The sequence below is a fragment of the Astatotilapia calliptera genome, chromosome 13, assembly GCF_964374335.1.
Source record: "Astatotilapia calliptera chromosome 13, fAstCal68.1, whole genome shotgun sequence".
NCBI classification, from domain to species: domain Eukaryota; kingdom Metazoa; phylum Chordata; class Actinopteri; order Cichliformes; family Cichlidae; genus Astatotilapia; species Astatotilapia calliptera.
This window is the reverse complement of record NC_137434.1, coordinates 1,262,501-1,286,485: the sequence shown is the minus strand read 5'-3', so window position 1 is coordinate 1,286,485 and position 23,985 is coordinate 1,262,501. Positions and strand designations below refer to the sequence as shown.

General features: G+C 43.9%; 1 protein-coding gene across 2 annotated transcripts in view; it reads left to right on the top strand.

Moving 5' to 3' along the window:
* ndst2a (N-deacetylase/N-sulfotransferase (heparan glucosaminyl) 2a) overlaps positions 1-19,391 on the top strand; it is a 53,514-nt gene extending 34,123 nt beyond the window's left edge. Inside the window, exons 6-15 of one of the 2 annotated variants that reach the window (XM_026191234.2) lie at positions 3,806-3,991; positions 6,354-6,482; positions 8,710-8,892; positions 9,632-9,728; positions 9,800-9,923; positions 15,727-15,901; positions 15,989-16,159; positions 16,269-16,378; positions 16,512-16,614; positions 17,354-19,391. In XM_026191234.2, the coding sequence (XP_026047019.1) occupies positions 3,806-3,991; positions 6,354-6,482; positions 8,710-8,892; positions 9,632-9,728; positions 9,800-9,923; positions 15,727-15,901; positions 15,989-16,159; positions 16,269-16,378; positions 16,512-16,614; positions 17,354-17,479 (1,404 nt within the window). In that variant the 3' untranslated portion in view covers positions 17,480-19,391. Of the gene's footprint in view, positions 1-3,805; positions 3,992-6,353; positions 6,483-8,709; positions 8,893-9,631; positions 9,729-9,799; positions 9,924-15,726; positions 15,902-15,961; positions 16,160-16,268; positions 16,379-16,511; positions 16,615-17,353 lie in introns of those variants that run through there. The other variant, XM_026191235.2, reaches the window with a different exon arrangement.
* Positions 19,392-23,985: the final 4,594 nt, after the last annotated feature.

The window sequence follows — 23,985 nt, the reverse complement described above, 5'->3', positions numbered from 1 at the left end:
ACATATGGAAAGTGTACAGGTATATTAAAGAAGGACAATAACAATAATAATAATAAAATAATACTTTAGTATTTTATTATTTTTAAATATTAAGAACATTTGAAACAATTGTTTGGTATTTACAGTTTGTGCAAAACTGTGCAGTGAGGATTTAAAGCGGTTACAGTGACAGTGTATAGAGTCCAATAGTTGTACTGAGTGTGTAATGGTGTGTGCAGAATGTCAACAGTTCAGAAGCCTGATGGCTTGTGGCTAGAAACAGTCTCTGTGTCTGCTAGTGTGGGTCTGAATGCTTCTGCACCGCCTGCCGGGCGGCAGGAGTGTGAAAAGTCTGTGGCTGGGATCAGAGGGTCCGCTGCGTCTTCCTCATGCAGTGATGTCTACAGAGATCCTGCATGGCTGGCAATTCAGTCCTGGTGATGCGCTGTGCTGATCTCAGGTCACCAACATGGTGTGACAAACTCAGATCCTCTGTGATGTTGATGCCCAGGAATCTGAAGCAGCTGACTTTCTCCACCTCTGCTCCTTCTATGGGGGTGTGGCCTCCTCTCTGTAGTCTCCTGTAATCCACAATGAGCTCCTTGGTTTTGCTGACGTTAAGCAGCAGGTTGTTGTCGCGGCACCATGATGTCAGGGCTCTCACCTCTGCCCTGCATGCCGTCTCATCTCCATCAGAAATGCAGCTGATGATGATGGTGTCATCTGCAAATTTGACGATGGTGTTGGAGCTGTGTGTTGCTGTACAGTCGTGGGTGAACAGGGTGTACAGCAGGGGGCTGAGCACACATCCCTGGGGGGCATCTGTGCTGAGTGGAAGTGTGGATGCGGTGATGCTGCTGATCCGAACCACCTTTGGTCTGTCTGTCAGGAAGCCCAGTATCCAGGTGTGCAGGGAAGAGCTGATGTTCAGGTTACGGAGTTTCATTACATGTCTGGATGGTATGATGGTGTTGAAGGTGGAGCTATAGTTAATGAACAGCATCCGCACGCATGTGTCTTTTTTTTTTTCTGGTCCAGGTGGGGGAGGGCAATTGCTATTGCATCGTCTATAGATCTGTTGTAGGCAAACTGGAGTGGATCAAGTGAAGCAGGGATTAAAGATGTGATGTGAGCTTTGACTGTACGCTCAAAGCACTTCGTAGCAATGGCGGTGAGTGCTACAGGGCGATGGGCATTTAGGCAGCTCACATTAGTTTTCTTAGGGACAGGGATGATGGTGGTCCTCTTAAAACATTTTGGGACAGCAGACTGGAGCAGGGAAAGGTTGGAAATGTCTGTGAAGACATCTGCCAGCTCGTGGGCACACGCTTTGAAAACCCGACCTGGAGTGTTGTCTGGTCCAGGAGCTTACTGAGTGTTTACTTTCCTGAAGTATTTACACACGACTGCCTGAGATATCTGAAGAGGGCAGCTGTCCTCTTCCAGCAAAAGCTCCTGAGATAGATGTTTATCAAACCGTGCATAAAAGGTGTTCGTGAGTTTCCTTGGATCGCGGCATAAACTCCTTCATTTATTAACTGCATTTTGTTCTTACTTGTTATCTTTGTCTTATATTAGGGCTGCTCAATTAATCGAATTTTAATCACGATTACGATCTGGGCTTTCAACGATCATTAAAAATGACAGAGCCGATTATTAGCCCCTCCCTCATTTATCCGCGACACCTTAAAGGCCGGTCCGTGAAAATATTGTCGGGCATAAACCGGTCCGTGGCGCAAAAAAGGTTGGAGACCGCTGATTAAGAGGACCCGAGGGAAGCTCGGAAAGCTAAGCAGAAGTTATTTGGAGAGGAGAGTGACTGCTGTTGGTTGAAAAGAGAGGTAAAAAAAAACTTCAGTGGTGTTGCACACTATTTTATATTATTTTCTAAAGTCATTGTTAACCCTTTAAATCCGGTCAGAGCAGCATGCTCCGTTTTGTGTAACTATTTTTAAATCCCTGTAGAACCCGAACCACGTAAGCTAGCGCAATAATTTGTTTTGCATATGAAACCGGAGGAGTTGTACTTACATCTTATGCCATCAGCTTGTCCTCGGTCACGGTTTCCTTCCACATATAGCTTTGCAAAAATTGCATAAAAAGCGCTTGCAGGAACAAAAACATAATATTCCAGAAACACGCTTTGCCGATCCGATCAGCTGTTCGTAACACTTCCCACAGTGAAACAGACGTCAGCGCGAACTGTCGCATGTCCGCCATTTCCTGGCCGAAACCGGAAGTGACGTCATTTTCGCGGAAATGTAGTTTTTTTACTTGTAGGCCTTAAAAGCCTATACTGGTCATGTTTGACTTTTCTGAATAGTTTCTGGGATGCTTAGAACTCGAATTGCACTGCTGGAAATAGTTTATTTTGATGCACCTGCTGTTTTCTTTGCAAATTTGCATCATAGGATTGTTTTTTTTGTTTTTCCTGCAGTATATAAAAATTGGTGTATCTCCAAAATAAAACTATGAAGACACTCAAAATAAATTTCCTGTTGTTGTAAACTATTTTTTGCAACTTTTTTGTATTTAAAGTTTTGAGGGATAAACCTCTTAAATTTCTCCAAGTAGAAATATATGTAAAAAAACAAAACAAAAACGATATAAATTTTTTTGTAGTTTATTGCACTTTTTTGCAATTAATGTAGTTACTATGGACTTAATGCATACATATTATTAAAATATGGGCTATAACAGTTATTTAGCAACTTGAAATGCTCCCACAAATGGCACTACAACATGTAAAAAAAATAATATAAGCTCTGGCGGACTTGGTTCTATAGTAGGTCTTAAAGGGTTAAATAAATATCGTCAAATAATCGCGATCTCAATTTCAGTGAAAATAATCGTGATTATCATTTTTGCCATAATCGAGCAGCCCTATCTTATATTTAAATTTGTTTGAACTGAAACATTTAAGTGTGACAAACACAAATCGGAAAGGGGGCAAACACTTTCTCACACCACTGTACATGAAAGCTGGTTTTTGGATTTTGGTGCCACTCTGGCATCTAAAGGCGTGTAGACTGTATTATAGCATTTATATAACAGTCTTCTCATCATACTGACCACTCAAAGTACTTAACAGTACAAATCACAGCTGGTTTTCCCTTTTTTTCTTCTTGTTTTTTCTTTTCGTATCTAAAACATTGTAAAAATCGTGACTTGGTATGACTAAGTTCACTGTATCTGCTTGCCTCTGTGTGGGGCTGTAGCTCAGGAGCTAGAACAGGTCAGCTACTGACCAGAAGGTTGGTGGTTTGATCCCTGGCTGCCTCAAGCTTCATCCCAAATATCCCTGGCAAGATACTAAAGCGCTTAAAGTATAGAGGAAAGTGCTTGTGTGAATGAGTGAATGTGGCATGTTGTATAAAGTGCTTTGAATGCTCCAGGAGAGTAAAAAAGCTCTATATATGAATCAGTCCTTTATCTTTTTTTCTCCTTTTTTTTTCTCTTGACTACAACTGTTTCTACCTGTCTGTCACCTGCTAACTCCATATGCTGTCTTCTTACTGGTAAATGGATTCTGTTTCTTATATAGCGCTTTGCATTTCTACTCGCCCGGAGTGCTCAAAGCTCTTTATACAACATGCCACATTCACTCATTAACACAAGCACTTTCCTTTATACTTTAAGTGCTTTCTGACTAACATTCATACTTCGATGGATTCATCAGAGAGCAGCTTGGGGTTAGTATCTTGCCCAAGGATATTTAGCATGAAGACTGGGCGAGCCAGGGATTGAACCACCAACCATCCGATCAGTAGCTCTACCTCCTGAGCTACAGCTACCCCTTATTCTTATTGTACCATTCTCTCTCCAGGAGCATGGCATCCCAATAGATATGGGCTATGCAGTAGCTCCACACCACTCTGGGGTTTATCCAGTTCACAGCCAGCTATATGAAGCCTGGAAATCTGTGTGGGGAATCAAGGTGACCAGTACAGAAGAATACCCTCATCTAAGGCCAGCTCGATATCGACGTGGCTTCATTCACAATGGCATCCAGGTCAGTCCACAGTCTTTGTTCTTTAATAACACATGTGTTTGTGTGAAGAAAATTACATCTTTCAGCCAAGATGATGTGATGTGAACTTTTGAAGGTTTTTGTGTTAAAAAAGGACAAGCTATCTGTTAAGATGTTATATTTTGAATGTTGTATCAGTGAAGTCTGTAGTATTTCTTAAGGCTCTGAGTGTTTGCAAGAGGTTTTTTGCTGGCTTAATGGTAACTAATAACAATTTGCCGCTGATTACACAGAAACAGATTTTCAAAGTCAATAGCTAGAAAGTTTCATTTGTGACCAAGTGACACTTTCAGCCTCGGCTTACTGCAGGTAAGTACTGTCACAAGACTACCATCATTGCCTTACAATGGGCTTTTCACTTAGTTTCATAATTCATGATTGTTTCATAATTATGAAAATGCTTCTTTTCATGACAGTTTCATATTATCCATCAGTACCATTCACAGAGAGCTGGGGAAAGGCTCCAATCAAACCATTGTTAGATGGAGAAAGATGTACCCTTAGGCCCCCTCTTTGGTTCACAGATGGTTTTTCTCTTTTCACATAAATGGCCTCCTTGACTCCTCCAAAACCGACATTCCTATTAGGGCTGGGCCATATTATACCGTTCATGGTAATAACGGTACAATGTTAGGCAACGATAAGAAAATGAAATATCGCGATAGAATATGGTTAAAACGCCCATGCGCAGTGCCTTTGTTTTCATATGCACATGGCGAAAAAGCATGGCGGCAACGGAGAATGAGAAGGGAGAATCAGAATACTTTATTGATCCCTGGGGGAAATTATTGAAAGCGGATTGTTGAGTGAAACGGATGAACCAGAATTGGTTTGTAAAAGTGGTGCAACTTCAGTGATGTTGAACTGGTTTGGTGTCCGTCAGATACACGACAAAGCAGGTTTTTTTTGTAGAACATGCAAGCGGGCCGTCGTTATTGTCGTGTTTGTTGGACTAAGGTGCTCGCAAATCTGGAAGTAATCTGGGTCCTAAACTCCCTCCACTTCAGCTCCCAAAGTCAAACGAACACTGCGGCATCACTGAGACTTAAAAACTGTCTAAATTCTTTCATCTTTAATAAAACGATCAACATTGCTGCTTTACCAGGTGTAACTATGAAGTTTAACTTCCAGGCATCCATGAAAGCAGAATGTATTACATGTAACGGAGTTAGAAGTTAGCTTGCAAGTTTTGCTAGTTACCTAAGCATGATATAGCATGTTCTGACAGAGATTTCTGAAAAAATTCAAACGTACAGCTCTGCTATCACTTCCAACATAAATGAGGACAGAAAAATAAACAGCATGCAATTGCATGGCAGGATGCTATACACGGGCCAAACTTCAGTCAGGAGAACAACTGAGATCATTCATTCACAATACGAGGTTAGTCATTAATATACTGCAACAACATGGGAACAGAGCAGCTGCGAGAGAATTCAGCATTAATGAATCAATGTTACGGAGGTGGAGGAAGCGCAGTTTTTGGCTTTCCCCATATTTCAAAAGTGCTTCATCTCTTTGCTATGACTGTTGCTCGGCATAATTTGCAGATGATAATGGTTGTAGCCACTGCGATGCTTTCGACCAAAACAGGCGCAGCTTGATGACATCATCAACATGCGGTAGAGCGGTATAGTCAAAATCTCTATCGTTGGCCAAATTTATATCGTTTCTATCGTATATCGTTTATATCGCCCACCCCTAATGCAGTGGATATTATACATGGTTATGCTCAGGATATGTCAGCCCATTTCTACTGGAAATGCCTTTTGGTTAAACTTTCAGCAAGGAATTTGCATTTGCACTGTAAAATGTTTATATAGGTTTAATGCACATAAAAAAACGGCTTCTTGTGTAAGTGAAAATAAATGGATGGTGTTTTTTTGCGCTAGTCAAGTTGTGGAGTTGTATTTTGTCTCGCATCAATTATATCGTCAGTTATATCGTTATCGCAAATTTTCAAATATATATCGTGATAAATATTTTTGGCCATATCTCCCTGCTCTAACTCCTATATTTGAAATATAGATAAGATAAAATTACAAGAGCAAGACATACTTGGTCAGTGTTGAGGTTGGTCCTGTTATTGAGGGTGGAGACATCTCTTATAAATGACCTCCATTGCTTGCAGTTGGCCATTTATGTGAAAGGAGCAGCTGTGGCTACACTTGGATAAGTGAAAAAGTTTCCCACTAAAAACACATGATGCTGAGAACACAGAGGAACAGAATCAACTTTTTGGGGTTTCCTTACCTAGATGATTGACCAATCAGAATACTTTATTAATCCCTAAGGAAATTATGTATATATCCCCAATATTTAATGCCCTATTTGTTCATTTCAGGTATTGCCCAGACAAACTTGTGGTCTATTCACCCATACAATCTTCTATAATGAATACCCAGGAGGTTCAAAAGAGCTGGACAAGAGCATCAGAGGGGGAGAGCTCTTCCTCACCGTCCTCCTAAACCCTGTAAGAAAACCTCCATGCACACTACAGCTGTTGGCTTGAGACTGTCTAGCACTCATGTTTCACACGTGTCAACTTTACATGAGACTTGAGTGTCTGAAGATTTGGCCTGGCTTTACACAAAGGTCATTCCATCTTCAGTCAAGTTTTAGAAAATGTCCTGCTCGACCTCCAATTTGCATACAAATTTTAGAGTCCAAAGTTTGGACATCTATAATGAGTGCTGTGAAATTTCAGATTCATTTTTCAAATAGTTTTCAAGATGTATATTTTTTGAAAAATGGTCTGTTTTTTAACATGAAAATGTTTTTGACAGCAATCATTGTAAATGTTCACATTTTCTACCATCTAGATTTTATGCAACTTGGACACGCAAAAGGCTTGGTTGATTTCAGATGGACTCACCCTGTAAAATTAAAAGTGTTGTCATTTTTACCCCACTCTTTCTACCCCGCCCACTAAGAGTGGGTGTCACTTCCACCCCCTCTTAGTGACCTTGACCTCAAGGTGAAGATCAGAGGTCAAGTTTTCTGAAACTCTTGTCATTGCAATAACTAAAGACCAAGGTGATGTAGCAGGTTCAAATTGATACCGTAAGTGCATATGCTAAAGATCTCGGACGAGTTTGCGTCTCAGTGAGCTCAACTTAAAGGTCGAGGTTAAAGTATTTCCTAAACTTGCCCCATATTTCCAATGAGTGTTTCACCACAGAGTTGAAAGTGGAGAACCAAGTACAGCCAGAAAAGATGTACTGTTGTTGCTGTGTAGTTCCATAGTCACCCAGTCAGAATAGCCACTCTGAGTGAGGTACAAGTACAAAAACACCAGACAGCTTATGTTAGCGGCCCAATAATAAAAACAAAAATTGTTGAAGTGTTGAAGCCCCCCCTTCAGTTTCAGGCTTTTGAAGATTGGTCTTGGGTGTTTACCTTCCCATGTGTGAGGTGACAAAACAGAATGCAACACATTGAAAAAAAAAATCTTAGAAATAAAAATGGGTAGAGCCTGGAAGAGGTATAAAAATAAATAAATAAATTAAAAAAATTGGGGTAAAATAGTCATTTTTAATAACGTCCTTAGAAAATGGTGTCCAGTGGGTGAAGGACAGCTTCAATTGGTTTAGCAGTGTAATCAAATTCTTGTTTGTTTGTTTTTTGGTGCCTGTGTGTGTTTGTTTGTTGTTGTTTTTTAAGGGTTTTTTTTGTTTTGTTTTTTTTTTTTTAACCCTTAAGGGCAAGTTAGTGAAGTCTAACAAACTTGCTTTACTACTTAAGAGGAAAAGCTTACTTTTATTGAGGTTCAGTTTATACCCTGAAAGCAGATTTAATGTTTATTGTTTGTCTGCTACAACATTGGACTGCCTCAAAGGGAATGCTCTGGCTGATCAGTATAGAAATCACTTGTCCTTTAACCTGGAAAAGCACTGGCCCCTCTGGCATTGTAAAACCCCCTGATGTGGGTCTCCTGCAGGAAAGCCACATCACTGTTATGGTGCTTAATAACATGGAAGAAAGCTTTCGCTGTCTTGACTGGATGATTTAAACCTTTAACATTCCAGCTTAGAAAGTTTAAATGCTGACTAATCTGATTCCTAGAGCACAGACATTGTGCACACTCACCTTAAATGATAGAACAAACAATTAAACAACAGATGCGTGTTAGTCCAGAACAGGAAAAAGAAGATTGAGTAGATGTGTAAGGTTCTTGGCAGTGGACCCCCCCCCCCCAACAAAAATGGCTCCCAAAAACCAAGCACCAAGCTCTTCTAACTAAGAAGTTGCAGACTTAACCATTGCTTATCATTTACTTAAGGTTTTTTCTTCAATTCTACTAAGACAAAATAGGATGAGAAAGATTAATGATATTAAAAAAATAAACAAGATGTTTAAGACACGAGAATAAGGGGATAATGGAGAAATTTTGTGGATATAACATGCAGTGTGTGATAGTAAATTCCCAATGTCAAACATTTTAATCAAAATTTGAAATTCGAGGGAAAAAGTAAAATTTTAAGTTGGCAAAGTTTGTCAGCTTTCTTTCTTTATTGTCATTATTCAAATATAATGAAATTATTGAATACTTTCTCACATGGTGTAAAAAGAATTTAAGTAACATAAAATGCTAACATGTAATAAAAAGTGAACACACACACACACACAATTAAAAATGAAATTAAAATAAAACCTTAGGATGGCAGTGTTATAACATATTTTTAACTTTCTCAATCCAGATCAGTATCTTCATGACCCATCTGTCTAACTATGGCAATGATCGTCTGGGTCTGTATACATTTGAGTCTTTGGTGAAGTTTGTCCAGTGCTGGACCAACCTCAGGCTGCAAACGTTACCACCAGTCCAGCTTGCCGAGAGGTATTTCCAAATCTTTCCTGATGAGAGAGACCCGCTCTGGCAGGTGGGTTGATTCATGTGGTTATTTTTAAAACTTGAGAAATCCAGTTTCTGTTTTCACTTCACTGTATACACAGTCACCTAATCACTATAAATCATTAAATAAAGCAACAGTTAAAAGACAGCTTCACAACAAAGAGTGTTTTTTTTATTGTTATTATATTATTTTATTGTTTTACATACATTTTATTGTATTGTTTTATTTTAGAAATGAAAAAGTCTTCATGCATTTTCTTTTAAGTTAATAGGTAAAAAAGGCATAAGTGCCAGATTCATGATAAGTGCAGTAATTCTATGCACAAGGAGTTTGATGTAAGGAAAAACAGTGAATGTATAATTATCGTTAAAGCATCTAGTTTAGGGGTTTGTGGGTTTTTTGTAAATACACATTAATTGCACCTTTGCTAATAACCTGATCAGTGGATTTTTTTTCCCTGACTACGGTGTGTAATATGTAAAATTTTAATTCATTCATGATTTCTAATCTTAAAAGTTTAAGTATTACATCTAAAATCTACCTTACCTACCCTTTTCCCCCATCTTTTGTACAATTTGGAAATTGAAATGCCTACTTCAAGATTTGGGTGATGTGGGAGTATGTGACGAAATGATAAACAAAACCATTCATGTCCCTTTTATTTATTTTAAAATGTAACGTGTATAATATCTGTAATGTAAAATGTAAATGTAACTTTCACCCGTCATGGAAGATGACACACTGTGTGGATTTTTTCTTTTTTCAGAACCCTTGCCATGATAAGAGACACAAAGATATCTGGTCTAAAGAGAAGACCTGTGACAGATTGCCAAAGTTTCTCATCATTGGACCACAAAAAACAGGTATAGATTCCTCTCATCTGTCTTATTTAATTCTCTGTTTTGATTATTTTAATTGTCTTGTTTGCTCAAAGGTACTACAGCACTTCATTCATTCCTGAGCATCCACCCAGCAATCACCAGCTCCTTCCCCAGCCCTACCACCTTTGAGGAGATCCAGTTCTTCAGTGGCGCAAACTATCACAATGGGATTGACTGGTAAAAACACATACACACCCTGTTCACTGTGTACAGAGCCTTAAAGGAAAGCCTGGATCTGTGCAGCGCTGCCATGACTTGTGTGCATAAATGTAAATGCGTAAATGTCCCACATTACCATCCATCCATCCATCCATTTTCATCCGCTTTGTCCGGGGCCGGGTCGCGGGGGCAGCAGCCTAAGCAAAGAGGCCCAGACCTCCCTCTCCCCAGCCACCTCCTCCAGCTTTTCCGGGGGAATACCAAGGCGTTCCCAGGCCAGCCGAGAGATATAATCTCTCCAGCGTGTCCTGGGTCTGCCCCGGGGCCTCCTCCCGGTGGGACATGCCTGGAACACCTCACCCAGGAGGCGCCCAGGGGGCATCCTTGTCAGATGCCCGAACCATCTCAGCTGGCTCCTTTCGATGTGGAGCAGCAGCTGCTCTACTCTGAGCCCCTCCCGGATGGCCGAACTTCTCACCCTATCTCTGAGGGAGAGGCCAGCCACCCTTCGGAGGAAGCTCATTTCTGCCGCTTGTATCCGCGATCTCGTTCTTTCGGTCACTACCCACAGCTCGTGGCCATAGGTGAGGGTAGGGACGTAGATCGACCGGTAAATTGAGAGCTTCGCTTTTACACTCAGCTCCCTCTTCACCACGACGGACCGGTGCAGCGTCCGCATTACTGCAGCTGCAGCCCCAATCCGTCTGTCGATCTCCGGCTCCCTTCTCCCATCACTCGCGAACAAGACCCCGAGATACTTGAACTCCTCCACTTGGGGCAGGAACTCATCCCCGACCCGGAGTGGGCACTCCACCCTTTTCCGGCTGAGAACCATGGCCTCAGATTTGGAGGTGCTGATCCTCATTCCCGCTGCTTCACACTCGGCTGCGAACCGCTCCAGTGCGAGCTGGAGGCCCTCACCCGATGAAGCCAACAGAACCACATCATCTGCAAAAATCAGAGATGAGATTCTGAGGCCACCAAAGCGAAAGCCCTCCGCCACTTGGCTGCGCCTAGAAATCCTGTCCATAAAAATTATGAACAGAACCGGAGACAAAGGGCAGCCCTGGCGGAGCCCATCACCCACCGGGAACGAGTCCGACTTATTGCCGGCAATGCGAACCAAGCTCTTGCAACGGTTGTATAGGGATCGAATGGCCCGTAGCAATGGGCCAGACACCCCATATTCCCGCAACACCTCCCACAGGACACCCCGAGGGACACGGTCGAATGCCTTCTCCAAGTCCACAAAACACATGTAGACTGGTTGGGCAAACTCCCATGCACCCTCAAGTATCCTGGAGAGGATAAAGAGCTGGTCCAGTGTTCCGCGACCAGGACGAAAACCGCATTGTTCCTCCTGTATCCGAGGTTCGACTAACGGACGAACTCTCCTTTCCAGCACCCTGGCATAGACTTTCCCAGGGAGGCTGAGGAGTGTGATCCCCCTGTAGTTGGAACACACCCTCCGGTCCCCTTTCTTGAAGATGGGGACCACCACCCCGGTCTGCCAGTCCACAGGTACTGCCCCTGATCTCCACGCAACATTGCAGAGGCGTGTCAACCAGGACAGCCCTACAACGTCCAGAGCCTTCAGGAACTCGGGGCGGACCTCATCAACACCAGGGACTCTGCCACCAAGGAGTTGTTTAACTGCCTCAGTGACCTCGCCCCCGGAAATTGGCGGGTCATTCCCCTCATCCCCAGACTCTGCTTCCTCCTCGGAAGACGTGTCAGTGGGATTAAGGAGGTCCTCGAAGTATTCCTTCCACCGCCCGACAATTTTCTCAGTCGACGTCAGCAGCGCTCCGCCAGCACTATACACAGTGCAGGTAGAGCACCGCTTTCCCCTCCTGAGACGTCTGACGGTTTGCCAGAATCTCTTCGAGGCAGCCCGAAAGTTTTTTTCCATGGCCTCTCCGAACTCCTCCCACACCTGAGTTTTTGCTTCAGCCACTGCCCGAGCCGCATTCCGCTTGGCCTGTCGATACCTGTCGGCTGCCTCCGGAGTCCCACAGGCTAACCAAGCCCGATAGGACTCCTTCTTCAGCCTGGTGGCTCCCTTCACCTCTGGTGTCCACCATTTGGTTCGGGGATTACCACCACGGCAGGCACCAACCACCTTGCGGCCGCAGCTCAATGCAGCAGCTTCGGCAATGGAGACGCTGAACATGGTCCATTCGGACTCAATGTCCCCAGTCTCCCTCGGAATGCTGTTGAAGCTCTGCTGGAGGTGTGTGTTGAAGATCTCGCGGACTGGGGCCTCTGCTAGACGTTCCCAGCACACCCTCACTACGCGTTTAGGTGCACCAGGTCTGTCCAGCGTCTTCCCCCGCCACCTGATCCAACTCACCACCAGGTGGTGATCAGTTGACAGCTCAGCCCCTCTCTTTACCCGAGTGTCCAGAACATACGGTCGCAGGTCTGCTGATATGATTACAAAATCGATCATCGACCTACGGCCTAGAGCATCCTGGTGCCACGTGCACTTATGGACACTCTTATGTTCGAACAGGGTGTTCGTTATGGCCAAACTGTGATTAGCACAGAAGTCCAATAACAGAGCACCGCTCTGGTTCAGATCAGGGAGGCCGTTCCTCCCAATCACGCCCCTCCAGGTCTCGCTGTCGTTACCCACGTGAGCATTGAAGTCTCCCAGCAGGACAACAGAGTCTCCAGGTGGAGCACCCTCCAGCACCCCCCCCCCCCCAGGGACTCTAAGAAGGCTGGGTACTCTGAACTGCCACTCGGCGCATAAGCGCAGATGACAGTCAGGACCCGTTCCCCGACCCTAAGGCGCAGGGAACAAACCCTCTCGTCCACCGGGAAAAACCCCAACGTACCGGCAGCAAGCCGAGGGGATATTAGGATACCCACCCCAGCCCGTCGCCTCTCACCAGGGGCAACTCCAGACTGAGACAGAGTCCAGCCCCTCTCCAGGAGACTGGTTCCAGAGCCCAAGCCATGTGTAGAGGTGAGCCCGACTATATCTAGCCGGTACCTCTCAACCTCACGCACTAACTCAGGCTCCTTCCCCACCAGAGAGGTGACATTCCATGTCCCTATTGCCAGTCTTGGCAGCCGGGGGTCAGTCCGCCAGGGCCTCCGCTCCTGGCCGCCACCCGGCACACATTACTTTTTTTGAAATAATCTGCTGTCCATTTTCATTTTAGTATGACATTCCCTGTTTGGTCTTTAACAGACAGCAGCTTTGTTAGTTTGTTGCCCCACATAAGCAGAAGATGGATGGATGGGGAAATGGACTGAAGCAAAATGGAAAACCGTTCTGAAGTCAGATCAATCCAAAATTGAAAGTCTTTTTGGAAAACCTGGATATATTCCCCAGACTTATGAGGAGAGGGACCCTTTGGTTTATTATTGGGGGAACATTCGCTCCCATCCTGATGATGTGCAAACTAGATCGAACAACAAACAGAAGCGGTGGATCTTAAAATTGGACAGTGCAGAGGCCTGTCTAATGCCAATTTGGGAGCTGCTACGGCAAAAGCCTTGTGCCCTCGGCACATCCAAGAGCAATCGGGAAGGACAGTGCAAGTGCAACAGTTCTGAGATGGGCAAGGCACATCTCAGAGGAAAGAAATAAAAGAATTTAAAAATGAACCCTAAAATGGGCGGGCAGCCAGTGGAGTGAGTATAAAACAGAAGTAATTTGCTGTTTTCCAGTTAAGTCATACTTTTGCACCAGCTGAAGACGAGGCAGGAAGGACTGGCTAACACCTACATAAGTTGCAGTAATCCAATCCAGAGTTGTGATAAAGGCATGGATTACTGTTTCAAAGTGATCTTTCAACAGTTTTTCTATTTTTGCCACTTGTTTCAGCTGAAAGAAGCTGGATTTCACCACTGCAGTTATTTGACTGTCCAATCTAACTGTCCATCATAAAACCCAGGTTTGTGACTGGAGGCCTTAGATACTGTGCCCACCAGGACCAAACACAATACTTAGAGTTCGGTCCTCCTGCACCGTTCAGCGCATTGGGTGGCAGATCTCTGCCAGCGTAATCGATCAGCTGCGGTTGCTTCGGCCTCATCCCAGGCGCGTAAATCATCAATGAAAGTCCTCCGCCATGTTGTACGGGGGCAGCCTGGTTTGCGTCTTCTGTGGGGTGGGTTCCATGTGGTGGTGATCTTGTGCAGTCGGCACGGGAGTTGGGGTAGAATGTCATGGAGGGGACATGTGGCGGTCTGGCAGTGGTCTTCTTCATAGGTGACATGGTCCCGGTAAGAGACCCGTCTTAGCCATCACTGTTGTGGACCAACAGTGAGCAGTGGCCCGTCAGCAGTACTGATTCTGCTCCATGAAGAGACTTCAAACCAGACTAAAACAACCCAAGGATGTTTGGTTTTTTTTTTATTTAATTAAATTTATTTTATTTTATTTTTTATTTAAAGGGCCTTCAATTTGCTATAAACATTTATCTAGAGAATTTTTAAAAGAAAAGAAAGATTGGAAATGGACCCGAAGTTGGGTAACACACTGGGATCCAGGCCAGGTTTTTTCCATCTGTGGTTGTTTTAAAGCTTTTAGGAACCACCCTTGAGGAAAAGGCTAGTGTTAAAAACAACAAGAACAAATATGCCTAAAACAGAAAGAATTAAAGAATCCAGGTGGGATTCGTTTTAGACTGTCTGGTTTTGAATGGAGACACTGACTCTGATATCGTTTGGCAGGTGGAATAAAACTAGAAGCTGAGCCCCAAAGTTCTGATCAAAGTAAGCAGAGAAAAGCGCAGCAGTGAATGCAAAAAACAGGCGTGTGATCTGAAAACACTGTTTGAAACAGACACATCGTGAGATGTCTGTGTTCATGTTCTTCTGTGGGTCCGGACAACCACTGCGTGAAGTTAGCGAGTCAGTTAATGCTGTCAAGCCAGCGCACATGTACATTAAAATCTCTAATCATTAGAGCTTTATTATATTTAGGCATGATTTCAGCCAATAACTCAGAAGAGTCATTTGCAAAGTCCTTTGTGTATTTAGATGGTTAATAAATCACAGTACAGAACACTGGGCGAGAGCAACCCAGCTTAGTTCAGAGCTGGAGGAAGAGGATGACTGAGACAGCTGCTTACATTTAAGAAAAACATTTGGAGCCAGATTAAACCAAAAGAACACAACAACATTCCTCTCTCTAAAGCCCAGTAACTGCTCTCCTTCAGTCACAGAAGTTAAAAGAAGAGGCATTGATACACTGTCCAGCTGCTGAAGACACGTTGTTGCCATCAAATTCAGAATGACACTAGTGATGGGAATTGCTTTGAGTCAGCACCGTCTCTAAGCAGCATGTCCAAGACATTGCATTCATGCAAATTAATTACATGCTGAGTGGTCAAATGTTTGCTCATGTTGGAGCTATTTCCACTCTTTGTTGCGATCATTGTTGCGTCGTTACTCAAAGTAATTACTACACACATTACACAGAACACTTTTCTTAATAAGTAATGTTACTGTCTAACAATATAAACCTACAGGGTACAGCCCCACACACTAGGAGTTGGTTTCAATAATCGGTTTACCGATTCAAATCGATTTTTAAATATAAATGTATTTAGCCAGAAACGCCAGAATCTCGGGTTAAAGACAAAACTATTTCAACAACCACCAAACAGCTAAAACGGCAAACGAGAGCAGGAAAACCGATTCCACACAGACGTTGTGTTGTCTTATAAATTGGACACTTTTATATTAAGAAGCAACACACAACTGTAAAAGCTGCTCAGTTTAAAAATATTTCTTTAAAAAAAAAACACATTTCACCTCAGTACAGTTGTGTAATGGTGTGCGTGTGTGTCCTCCTCAGGTACATGGACTTCTTCCCATTCCCTTCCAATGTCAGCACAGACTTCATGTTTGAAAAGAGTGCCAACTACTTTGACACAGAAGTAGCCCCTAAAAGAGCTGCGGCCCTGCTCCCCAGGGCCAAGATCCTGGCAGTGCTCATTAACCCGGCTGACAGAGCCTACTCCTGGTACCAGGTGAGAATGCTCACAGTGAGGCTGCAAAGGCGTTTTTATAGCATTTCAAACCCTCTTTAGTGTTTGTGTGTGTTTCGTTAACTACAGCACCAGAGGGCTCATCAGGACCCTGTAGCCCTTAACCACACTTTCCATGAAGTAGTTACAGCGGGCGCCTCAGCCCCCAGGGATCTGCTGGCCCTTCAGAGACACTGCCTTAATCCTGGGGCATATGCTATCCACCTGGACCGCTGGCTGCAACATTACCAAGCCAGCCAGGTAACACACACTGCAGCTGCTAACATGCGCATTCAGTGGCTGCTGCGAATACATTGGAAGATGGTTGTAGTTCTCTCAGGCGTTGCTGACACTCTTTCTCTATAATTAGCTACACATTGTTGATGGGGCGCTGCTGCGGTCCAACCCAGTACTGGTGATGGAGGGAATACAGAGATTCCTTGGTGTCACCCCCATCTTCAACTACACCCAGGCTTTAATGTTCGTAACACTCCTACACATGTATAAAAGTCACTTTCTTTTCTGACTTGCCTTACACAGAAGCATGTAAAAATGTATAGCCTATGTGGGGTGTGTTTGCTGTGGCGTCAAAAAACATGCGTTGTCTTTGCAGGTATGATGACAGCAAAGGTTTCTGGTGTCAGCGAGTGGAGGGCGGTCGAGCCAAATGTCTGGGAAAGAGTAAAGGCAGGAAGTACCCGGAGTTGAGTTCTGAGGTACGCGTGCGCTGTGATTGCTTCACCTACTCGTTTTCTGATGAGCACAAGCTCTTTGGGGGGGATGAATCTTGCGTACCATAACCTCTTTTTAAATTTTAGGCTTTAAGCTGTGTAAGTAGCAAAAGCAATCCGTTAAAAGCTGACCTTTGGAAGAGCAAAAACCGAACTGAGCAAAACCATTAGCCTCCAATCTTGCTTTTTTCTTGTTGCTTACAAACCCATGTGTCTGTGACGGCACCTGTTACGGTCTTTTCTCTCATGTGTTCAGAGATGCTCTTCAGCATGTTTTGGTTATAGCGATTGGTTATTTGAGTCACAGCTGAAAGCAGTCTGACAATTCTCCACTGACATCAGTAGTCTGCTATCTGTGTGAACAACTTCAAACCTGTCAATAAACCTATTTCAGGTCTCCAGCACAACAGAGTGTAAATAGGTATCGACATACATGAAATCTACACACTCCTTTTAGAGTAACATAAACACTACTTTAGGAAATGACACAGCCACAGAAATGAATTAAAAAGAAGTTCCTCTATTGTTGAACACCAACCTGACATCACAACAAAGTGTGTAATATTGGCACGCCAGTCCACCATGTCTGTTTCATGCTTGCAACAACAACACTTGAGAAAACTTGCTGTGAATCTCACCCCTGTGTGTGTGTGTGTGTGTGTGTGTGTGTGTGTGTGTGTGTGCGTGCGTGCGTGCGTGCGTGCCTGTGTGCATTTTCTTGCAGTCGCGTGCCTTTCTAGCAGAGTATTACCATGAGCACAACATGGATCTCCTGCGTTTGTTGAGCCGGTTGGGTCAGCCGTTGCCATCCTGGCTCCGCCAAGAACTCCAGAGCACCAGCTGGAGCTGAGGCTCAGACACACTGCAGAAAAGCTTGGACTAGAGTCTGTGGTCGAGTCAACATTTGGCTCCGGACGAGACTGGACTACCTGATCTGGAATCGGCAGCAACACACACTATCAAAGTTACAATGCTTGAGCAGATGTTAAGAGTGCCTGTGCTCCGTGAAAAAAGACCGTACAATCTGATCTTAATGTTTTGGTCACTGCTTGAGACGATTCCAGCAGACCGCCTCCTCTTGACCTTTCACCAACCTCCCAGACAGCTTTTAGCCTCCGTGTTGCAAATGAGGTTCATGCTGTACCCGCTGGCTATGGATCCAGAGAAGTGGGTGGGCATCAGGTCCATAGCATAAAGAACAGGTAGACGGCATTAATGAGGAGAGAAGTTCAGTGTGTGCACATGTGAAGTCTGCGACTGGAAACGGGACTAACACGCACAACCACACACACACACCCCATTTACACACAAAGATGATTTTAAAGCAGTCTATTTTTTAAAAAGGCTTGTATATGTTACGTTTGGGGGCAGAAGCAGTTTATCCTCAGCTCTCCAGTCAGTGAACAAGAGTCACAGACAGAAATGGAACTGAGTTGATGACAGATCAGTGTAAATATGTTTTTAGAGTTATGGTCCATGCTGTGCCTGCCACCAGCATCCTGACAGTGAGCAGTTTTATTCCACTTGATTTATTTAGGCCAAGGGAAAGCTGATTTTTGAAGGATGGCAGTTTTCCAACTTTCAGCTGTTTTCCAACTCTGCAGATAAGTTTTTGAAAATATACCCTCCATGTTATGCAAGTAAAGAAACACTAAACACTGATGAGTACAGATTTTTTCGTTGGAACTCAATTTTCAGCTATTTGATGTGCTGTAAAAGGATATTTGGGGATATCTGCCAGTGTTATGTTCTGTCATTTAGTCTGTAGTCAGGGATAGCTCTCTGCAGTAGCTGCTGATCGAAACCTTGGCCACGTCTTTGTACATCCCAACATCAACAGACAACACTGAAGCTGGAACGCTCTCAGATCCTAGCTGACTAGAGTGCATGAAGAAAATGGTCAACTTCTAAACTAAAATATTTGTTTAAAGGCAAATGCTCTCCTAAATTCTAGTGATTTAGGATCCAAAAGTGACAGAATTTTAAAATGTATTATTATCAAAGGCTGCTATAAGTCTGCTGTCTTTCAAACTTCAGTTTAAACCACAGGCTTCGTCTTTTGAGTATCAAAGCTGTCGTAGCCCTGATGACCTCAGGGCAGTTTGGAGATGTCAACTGAACTTAACCAACTGGGAGAGTGGGAACTGTATTATTTTGGGTAGTGTAATGTTAACTTATGTTTTTCACTTCTTTACATTTTGGTAGTGATAAACTGGTTACGCTGATCCTGGCACGGTGTGGTAGCAAGGCATGGCTGTGGACCAGTGTGGGCTGTTTGACTGTGAGACGGCCATATCTCTGTAAGAGTAGCCGTGTCGGAGAAAAGGGAAAAATGTATATGCACACAAAATTTGACAAATTAAAGGAAAAACCTGGTCTTTCTATTATAACGTGAGGGGCATTTCACTGGCATGATTTACCTCTACTTGTCCCTTAAAGGGACGAGTTCCAAGTGATCACCTGTATCCTTTGAAATGTTCCTATCCTGGTCTACTGCAAAGTGACAGTGCCCCCAACTACAGAGCATTAGGGCTCACTGACATGTTTGAGTATGAAAATAATGTGAACATATGCTGTGGAGGATTCTGTGGACTTGCAGATTTCTCAGCTGTCATTACCCCACTCACAGCTGTCATAGGACAAGAAAATGGACACCAGAGTTACTAAGGCGATCTGTTGAAGTCTTGTTTTCTGTTTGTTTAGCACAACTGTCAAAAAGACCAACATTGTATCATCTCTAATAAACACATAGAGACTGAAAATATTTCAGCTGTCTTTGTTTTCAAGGCCTCAAGAAAACCTCCACCTGTTTCACCAGAACACTGTTTGAGTTCCTTTTTCACCTGTGCTACTCAAGTGTTGAAAAGCAGAGTTTGAGCTTTGTTAGAGACCCACTGTGAAGCTTTGTACTACAGTCTGCTAATAGGAATTGTTAATGGTTAAAGAAAAAACAGTTTTATATATAATTGAGAAACTTTCTGTGTAAAACCTGATCTTCTTAGGTGAGACGGCATTTATCCCACTTTGCATGGAGCAGCTCTAGAAATCTGGTTAAATGTCTTAAACCCCTGAAAGCGTGATTATCCGTAGTAAGCAGAGTTGCATTCTTAGATGCCACTTTGTATCTGATCTCCTCCTGTTATCCCCCCAAAACCCCATTCCCATAGAAACTGTCTGCTCCCAGCACAAAACAATTTAAACATGATTTAATAAGTGATCGTCATATTGACGTACTCTGCCCTACAGAAACCTAGTTACAACAGGATGATTGTGTTAATTAAAGTGAATCAACACCCCCGAGTCATACTGGGAAAACCCCCAAAAAACTTTTATTTGTAATCTATCGCCCATACTCACACTCAACTACTGCCTCAAGGTGCTTTATATTATAAGGTAAAGATCCTACAATAATCCAAAACAAACAGAAAACCTCAACAATCACATGTAAGCGCTTGGGCAACAGTGGGAAGGAAAAACTCCCTTTTAACAGGAAGAAACCTTCAATAGAACCAGGCTCAGCAAGGGCAACTGGTTGGTAAGTGGACGAAGACACGACAAAGATGCTGTGGAAAACAGCCTGGAGAAGCTTCAGCTCAAATATTATTGTTGTCATTGCTGTGGATCTTTACCTGTTACACTGACTTGGTGAGTAAATGTTTACTGTTATTCAAACTGATTTTGTGGCTTCTCTTAGTTTAGCACCAGGTTTATAATTTTGCTAGGTAGTTAGTGTTAGCCTAGCATTGCTGCTGCTGCTGGGCTCATGTTACTTAAAAATTAACACCACAACCTTAAAAAACTTATAAAAAAAATATGTTCAGTTCAGTTCAGTTCAGTTCATTTTTATTTCAAACATTTCAAACATGTGCCTTCACAATCATTACAAAATATCATTCCATTATTTGTTTGAAAAGGAGTAGGCTGAAGTATTTACTTATTTGTCCCTACCCCCTCAAGTTTTACCTCTCATTCATTTAATTTTTTTTTGTCTTAAATTAAACAAACAACATATGAAACATATAAACATATGAAGTAAAACAAAACATAACATACATAAATCAAAAACAAGAAATTAGCAAGCCCCACCACAGTATAGTTTCTTTCATATGAAAAATACAGAATGTGTATATTTGCAGATACACAAGTTATGGAAAAACAACAAACCAAAACAAAACAAAAAAAACCAAAAAAAACAACCAAAAAAGAACCGCAACACCATTACCAGCAACATTACCTATGTCTGTGAATTTTTCTGTTGACTTTTTGAAATTAAAAAAGTGAGATAAGAGCCCAGGCAAAATTGTTTTAGAGGTGCAGCCGTTAGGGGTGGGGGGGTGGGGGGGGGTTATTTTCAATCCATAGCCATAACTATATATATATATATATATATATATATCCTTCAAGCTTGGGTCCTCTACCAGAGGCCTGGGAGCTTGAGGGTCCTGCGCAGTATCTTAGCTGTTCCCTATGGAACGCCAGGACTGCCATAATGAATTAATTAAATACACCATTAAATAATTAATTAAATGTGGCAATAATTAATTAAAATTGGAATTAATTAATTAAATAAATAGTTATGATATATGTAATTAATTAATTATTGACACATTTAATTAATTATTTATGTATTTCACGTTTTAATTAATTATTGACACATTTAATTAATTAATTATTGACATATTTAATTAATTATTTATGTATTTCACATTTTAATTAATTATTGACACATTTAATTAATTATTGACACATTTAATTAATTATTTAATGATATATTTATTTATTTCATTTTGGCAGTCCTGACGCCTGGCTCTCATCATGAAATAATTTTATCTGTCAGCCTCACCCATCAAACTCAGGGGGCGGGGTTAACGCTGATCGAGTCAAAACCATTGCTTTGGCCTGGTGGCCATTGTTTCTAGCACACAACCGGCATGTGGAAGCTAACAGAACTGAGCTTTGAAAAACCCTGTTTGTGTGTTACCAAATACCGTTTTAATATTTTTTTAGCCGAGAATGTAGTGGTTTAATCTTCATGTGTCTGGTCGGTTTGTCAAGATACAGCCTCTTTGCAAAAGTGTTTCGATGATTTCGGAGATGTCGTCCCAGTCTCACGGCAAAGCGTGGGATAGACCCGCTCGCCTCGTAAGCAATCCCACCGACAAAGCGCAGGCCCCGGTACACAGCTGTAGTAACCCCCGCTGACTTCTTTTACTGAGGTTATATTTATCGGTGTTTTATTTCCTGATGTTCTTATGTGTCCTACGTGTTTCAGTCGCCAATTCTGAATTATAACTAACATTAAAAACATGTTTAAGGAGGAGAGAGAGCAAATAAATCTGTTTAACATCTGATCTTTGGGTTTTTGTTCAGTAATCAGCGTGACCTGTGTATAAACACATAAAAGAGATAACGTTGGTGTTTCCGTCATGTAGTAACTGCTGGCTTTAACTGTACAAAGGTTGTTCGACACTATGAAACACATACAGACTTCATGATGTTCGGCTAATATTTTTATTGTGAATATTAATCATGCTGACCTCGCTCTGTACACCACGCAGCGAGGTCAGCATATCCACGATATCCTCAGCTCCATGAGTTAACACAAAGTTTCCCAGCTGACTATCTAACTGCCAACTATTCCAGAGACGTGAAAATATACAGCATAAAGAAAAGTGTAAGAGACTCAGCAGCAGATTAGAATAACAGTTTGTGGCGTGAATAAGACACGGCGGGACCACGGAACAACGTTCAGAGTCATCTTTATTTACATCTCACCACACCACAACACCCCCAAACCCCTCAGTCCCCGTGTTTTTAACTAGGCGGGCGTGATTAAGGATGCCGTGCAGGTGCGTCCGCCCTCCCTGCACGGCACCGCAGACCACGCCCCACCACATACCCCCATCGCCCGATTGAGGCCGGGGAGCCATCCGGCCGAACCTACTCCCCCACCGCCAGTGGGAGAGGGAATCAGCCCGGACAGCTGGCACCCCCAGGCCCCGGCCAAGCGACGGGGAGGTGCGAGTTCAGGCGGCCGCCCGCGAATCCAGCGGCGCAGGCAAAGCTGGTTCGGAAGTCGGACACGTGACAGGTGCACCCGGCGCGGCCGGCACAAGCGTGAGCCCCAGCTCACAGGTGGCTGGGCAGAGGTGTGGCGTGTACAGGCCTCTGGTGGTGGTGAGGCCGGTCTGGCGAGCACGGCGATCTCAAGCGTGGCGCCCGCCTCGCTCGCCAGTTCCACTCGAGCAAGCTCCCCTGGCACTGGGACCTCCAGCTCCTTGCGCGGCCCCTCCGTCACCGCTGTCGCTCCCTGCTGGAGCAGCCCATAGCGCGACTCCTCCGTCACTACTGCTCCCTCCGCCGCCACTCCCGGCTCGAGCAGCCCCTCGTGCAGCTCCTCTTTCTCCAACCGGCGCAGACCCTCGCGCACCTCGTCTGCCGCCTCCGGTTGGAGCGGCTCATCCACCACTCCCGGCAGGAGCAGCCCTTCACCTGGCTGTTCCCCCTCCTCCGGCAGGCGCAGATCCCCGCGCGCCTCGTCTGCCACCTCCGGCTGCTGAGGTGCCTCACGCGGCTCCTCCACCGCTTCACTGTCCTCGGGACACACCTGTGGGGGTGGCGCCCAGGCCCAGAGCAGCGCCGCCAGCTCCCCAATCCTTTCCAGGTGCCGCTCGGACTGGTCCTGCAGCTCTTCCTGCTGGCGACGCACCTCCGCCGCCTGCTCCCGCTGGGCGGCCGCCATTTCGGCCACCCTCTGGGCCAGCTCCTCCATTCCCTGGCTCCGATATGGACCCGCCGTGCTGCCTCCTGGGTTTCGGCACCAATGTGGCGTGAATAAGACACGGCGGGACCACGGAGCAACGTTCAGAGTCATCTTTATTTACATCTCACCACACCACAACACCCCCAAACCCCTCAGTCCCAGTGTTTTTAACTAGGCGGGCGTGATTAAGGATGCCGTGCAGGTGCGTCCGCCCTCCCTGCACGGCACCGCAGACCACGCCCCACCACACAGTTATACATTTAATAAATCACCAAATGAATCCAAGAAACGAGCAAACCTGTTCCGACAATTTGAATTTGTATTCCCTCAGCTGCAGACTCGCTGCTGTTTAAATGTTTGAAAAGGAAGATTAGATATAAACAAACATCAAACATAGACTCAGTCTGCCTTCACATTTGATATGAGGCCAGCACGTATAGTGGCCTCAGCAGGCTATTACTGAAATACACGTGCTATATCATAAACTATGATATAAACAGGGAGGTCCTATTAACATGTTTAGTTTTAAAGGACACCTTCCTGCCTTTAGTCTCATTCATGAGCAGTATTCGTTTTCTTCTAACATCCAGAAG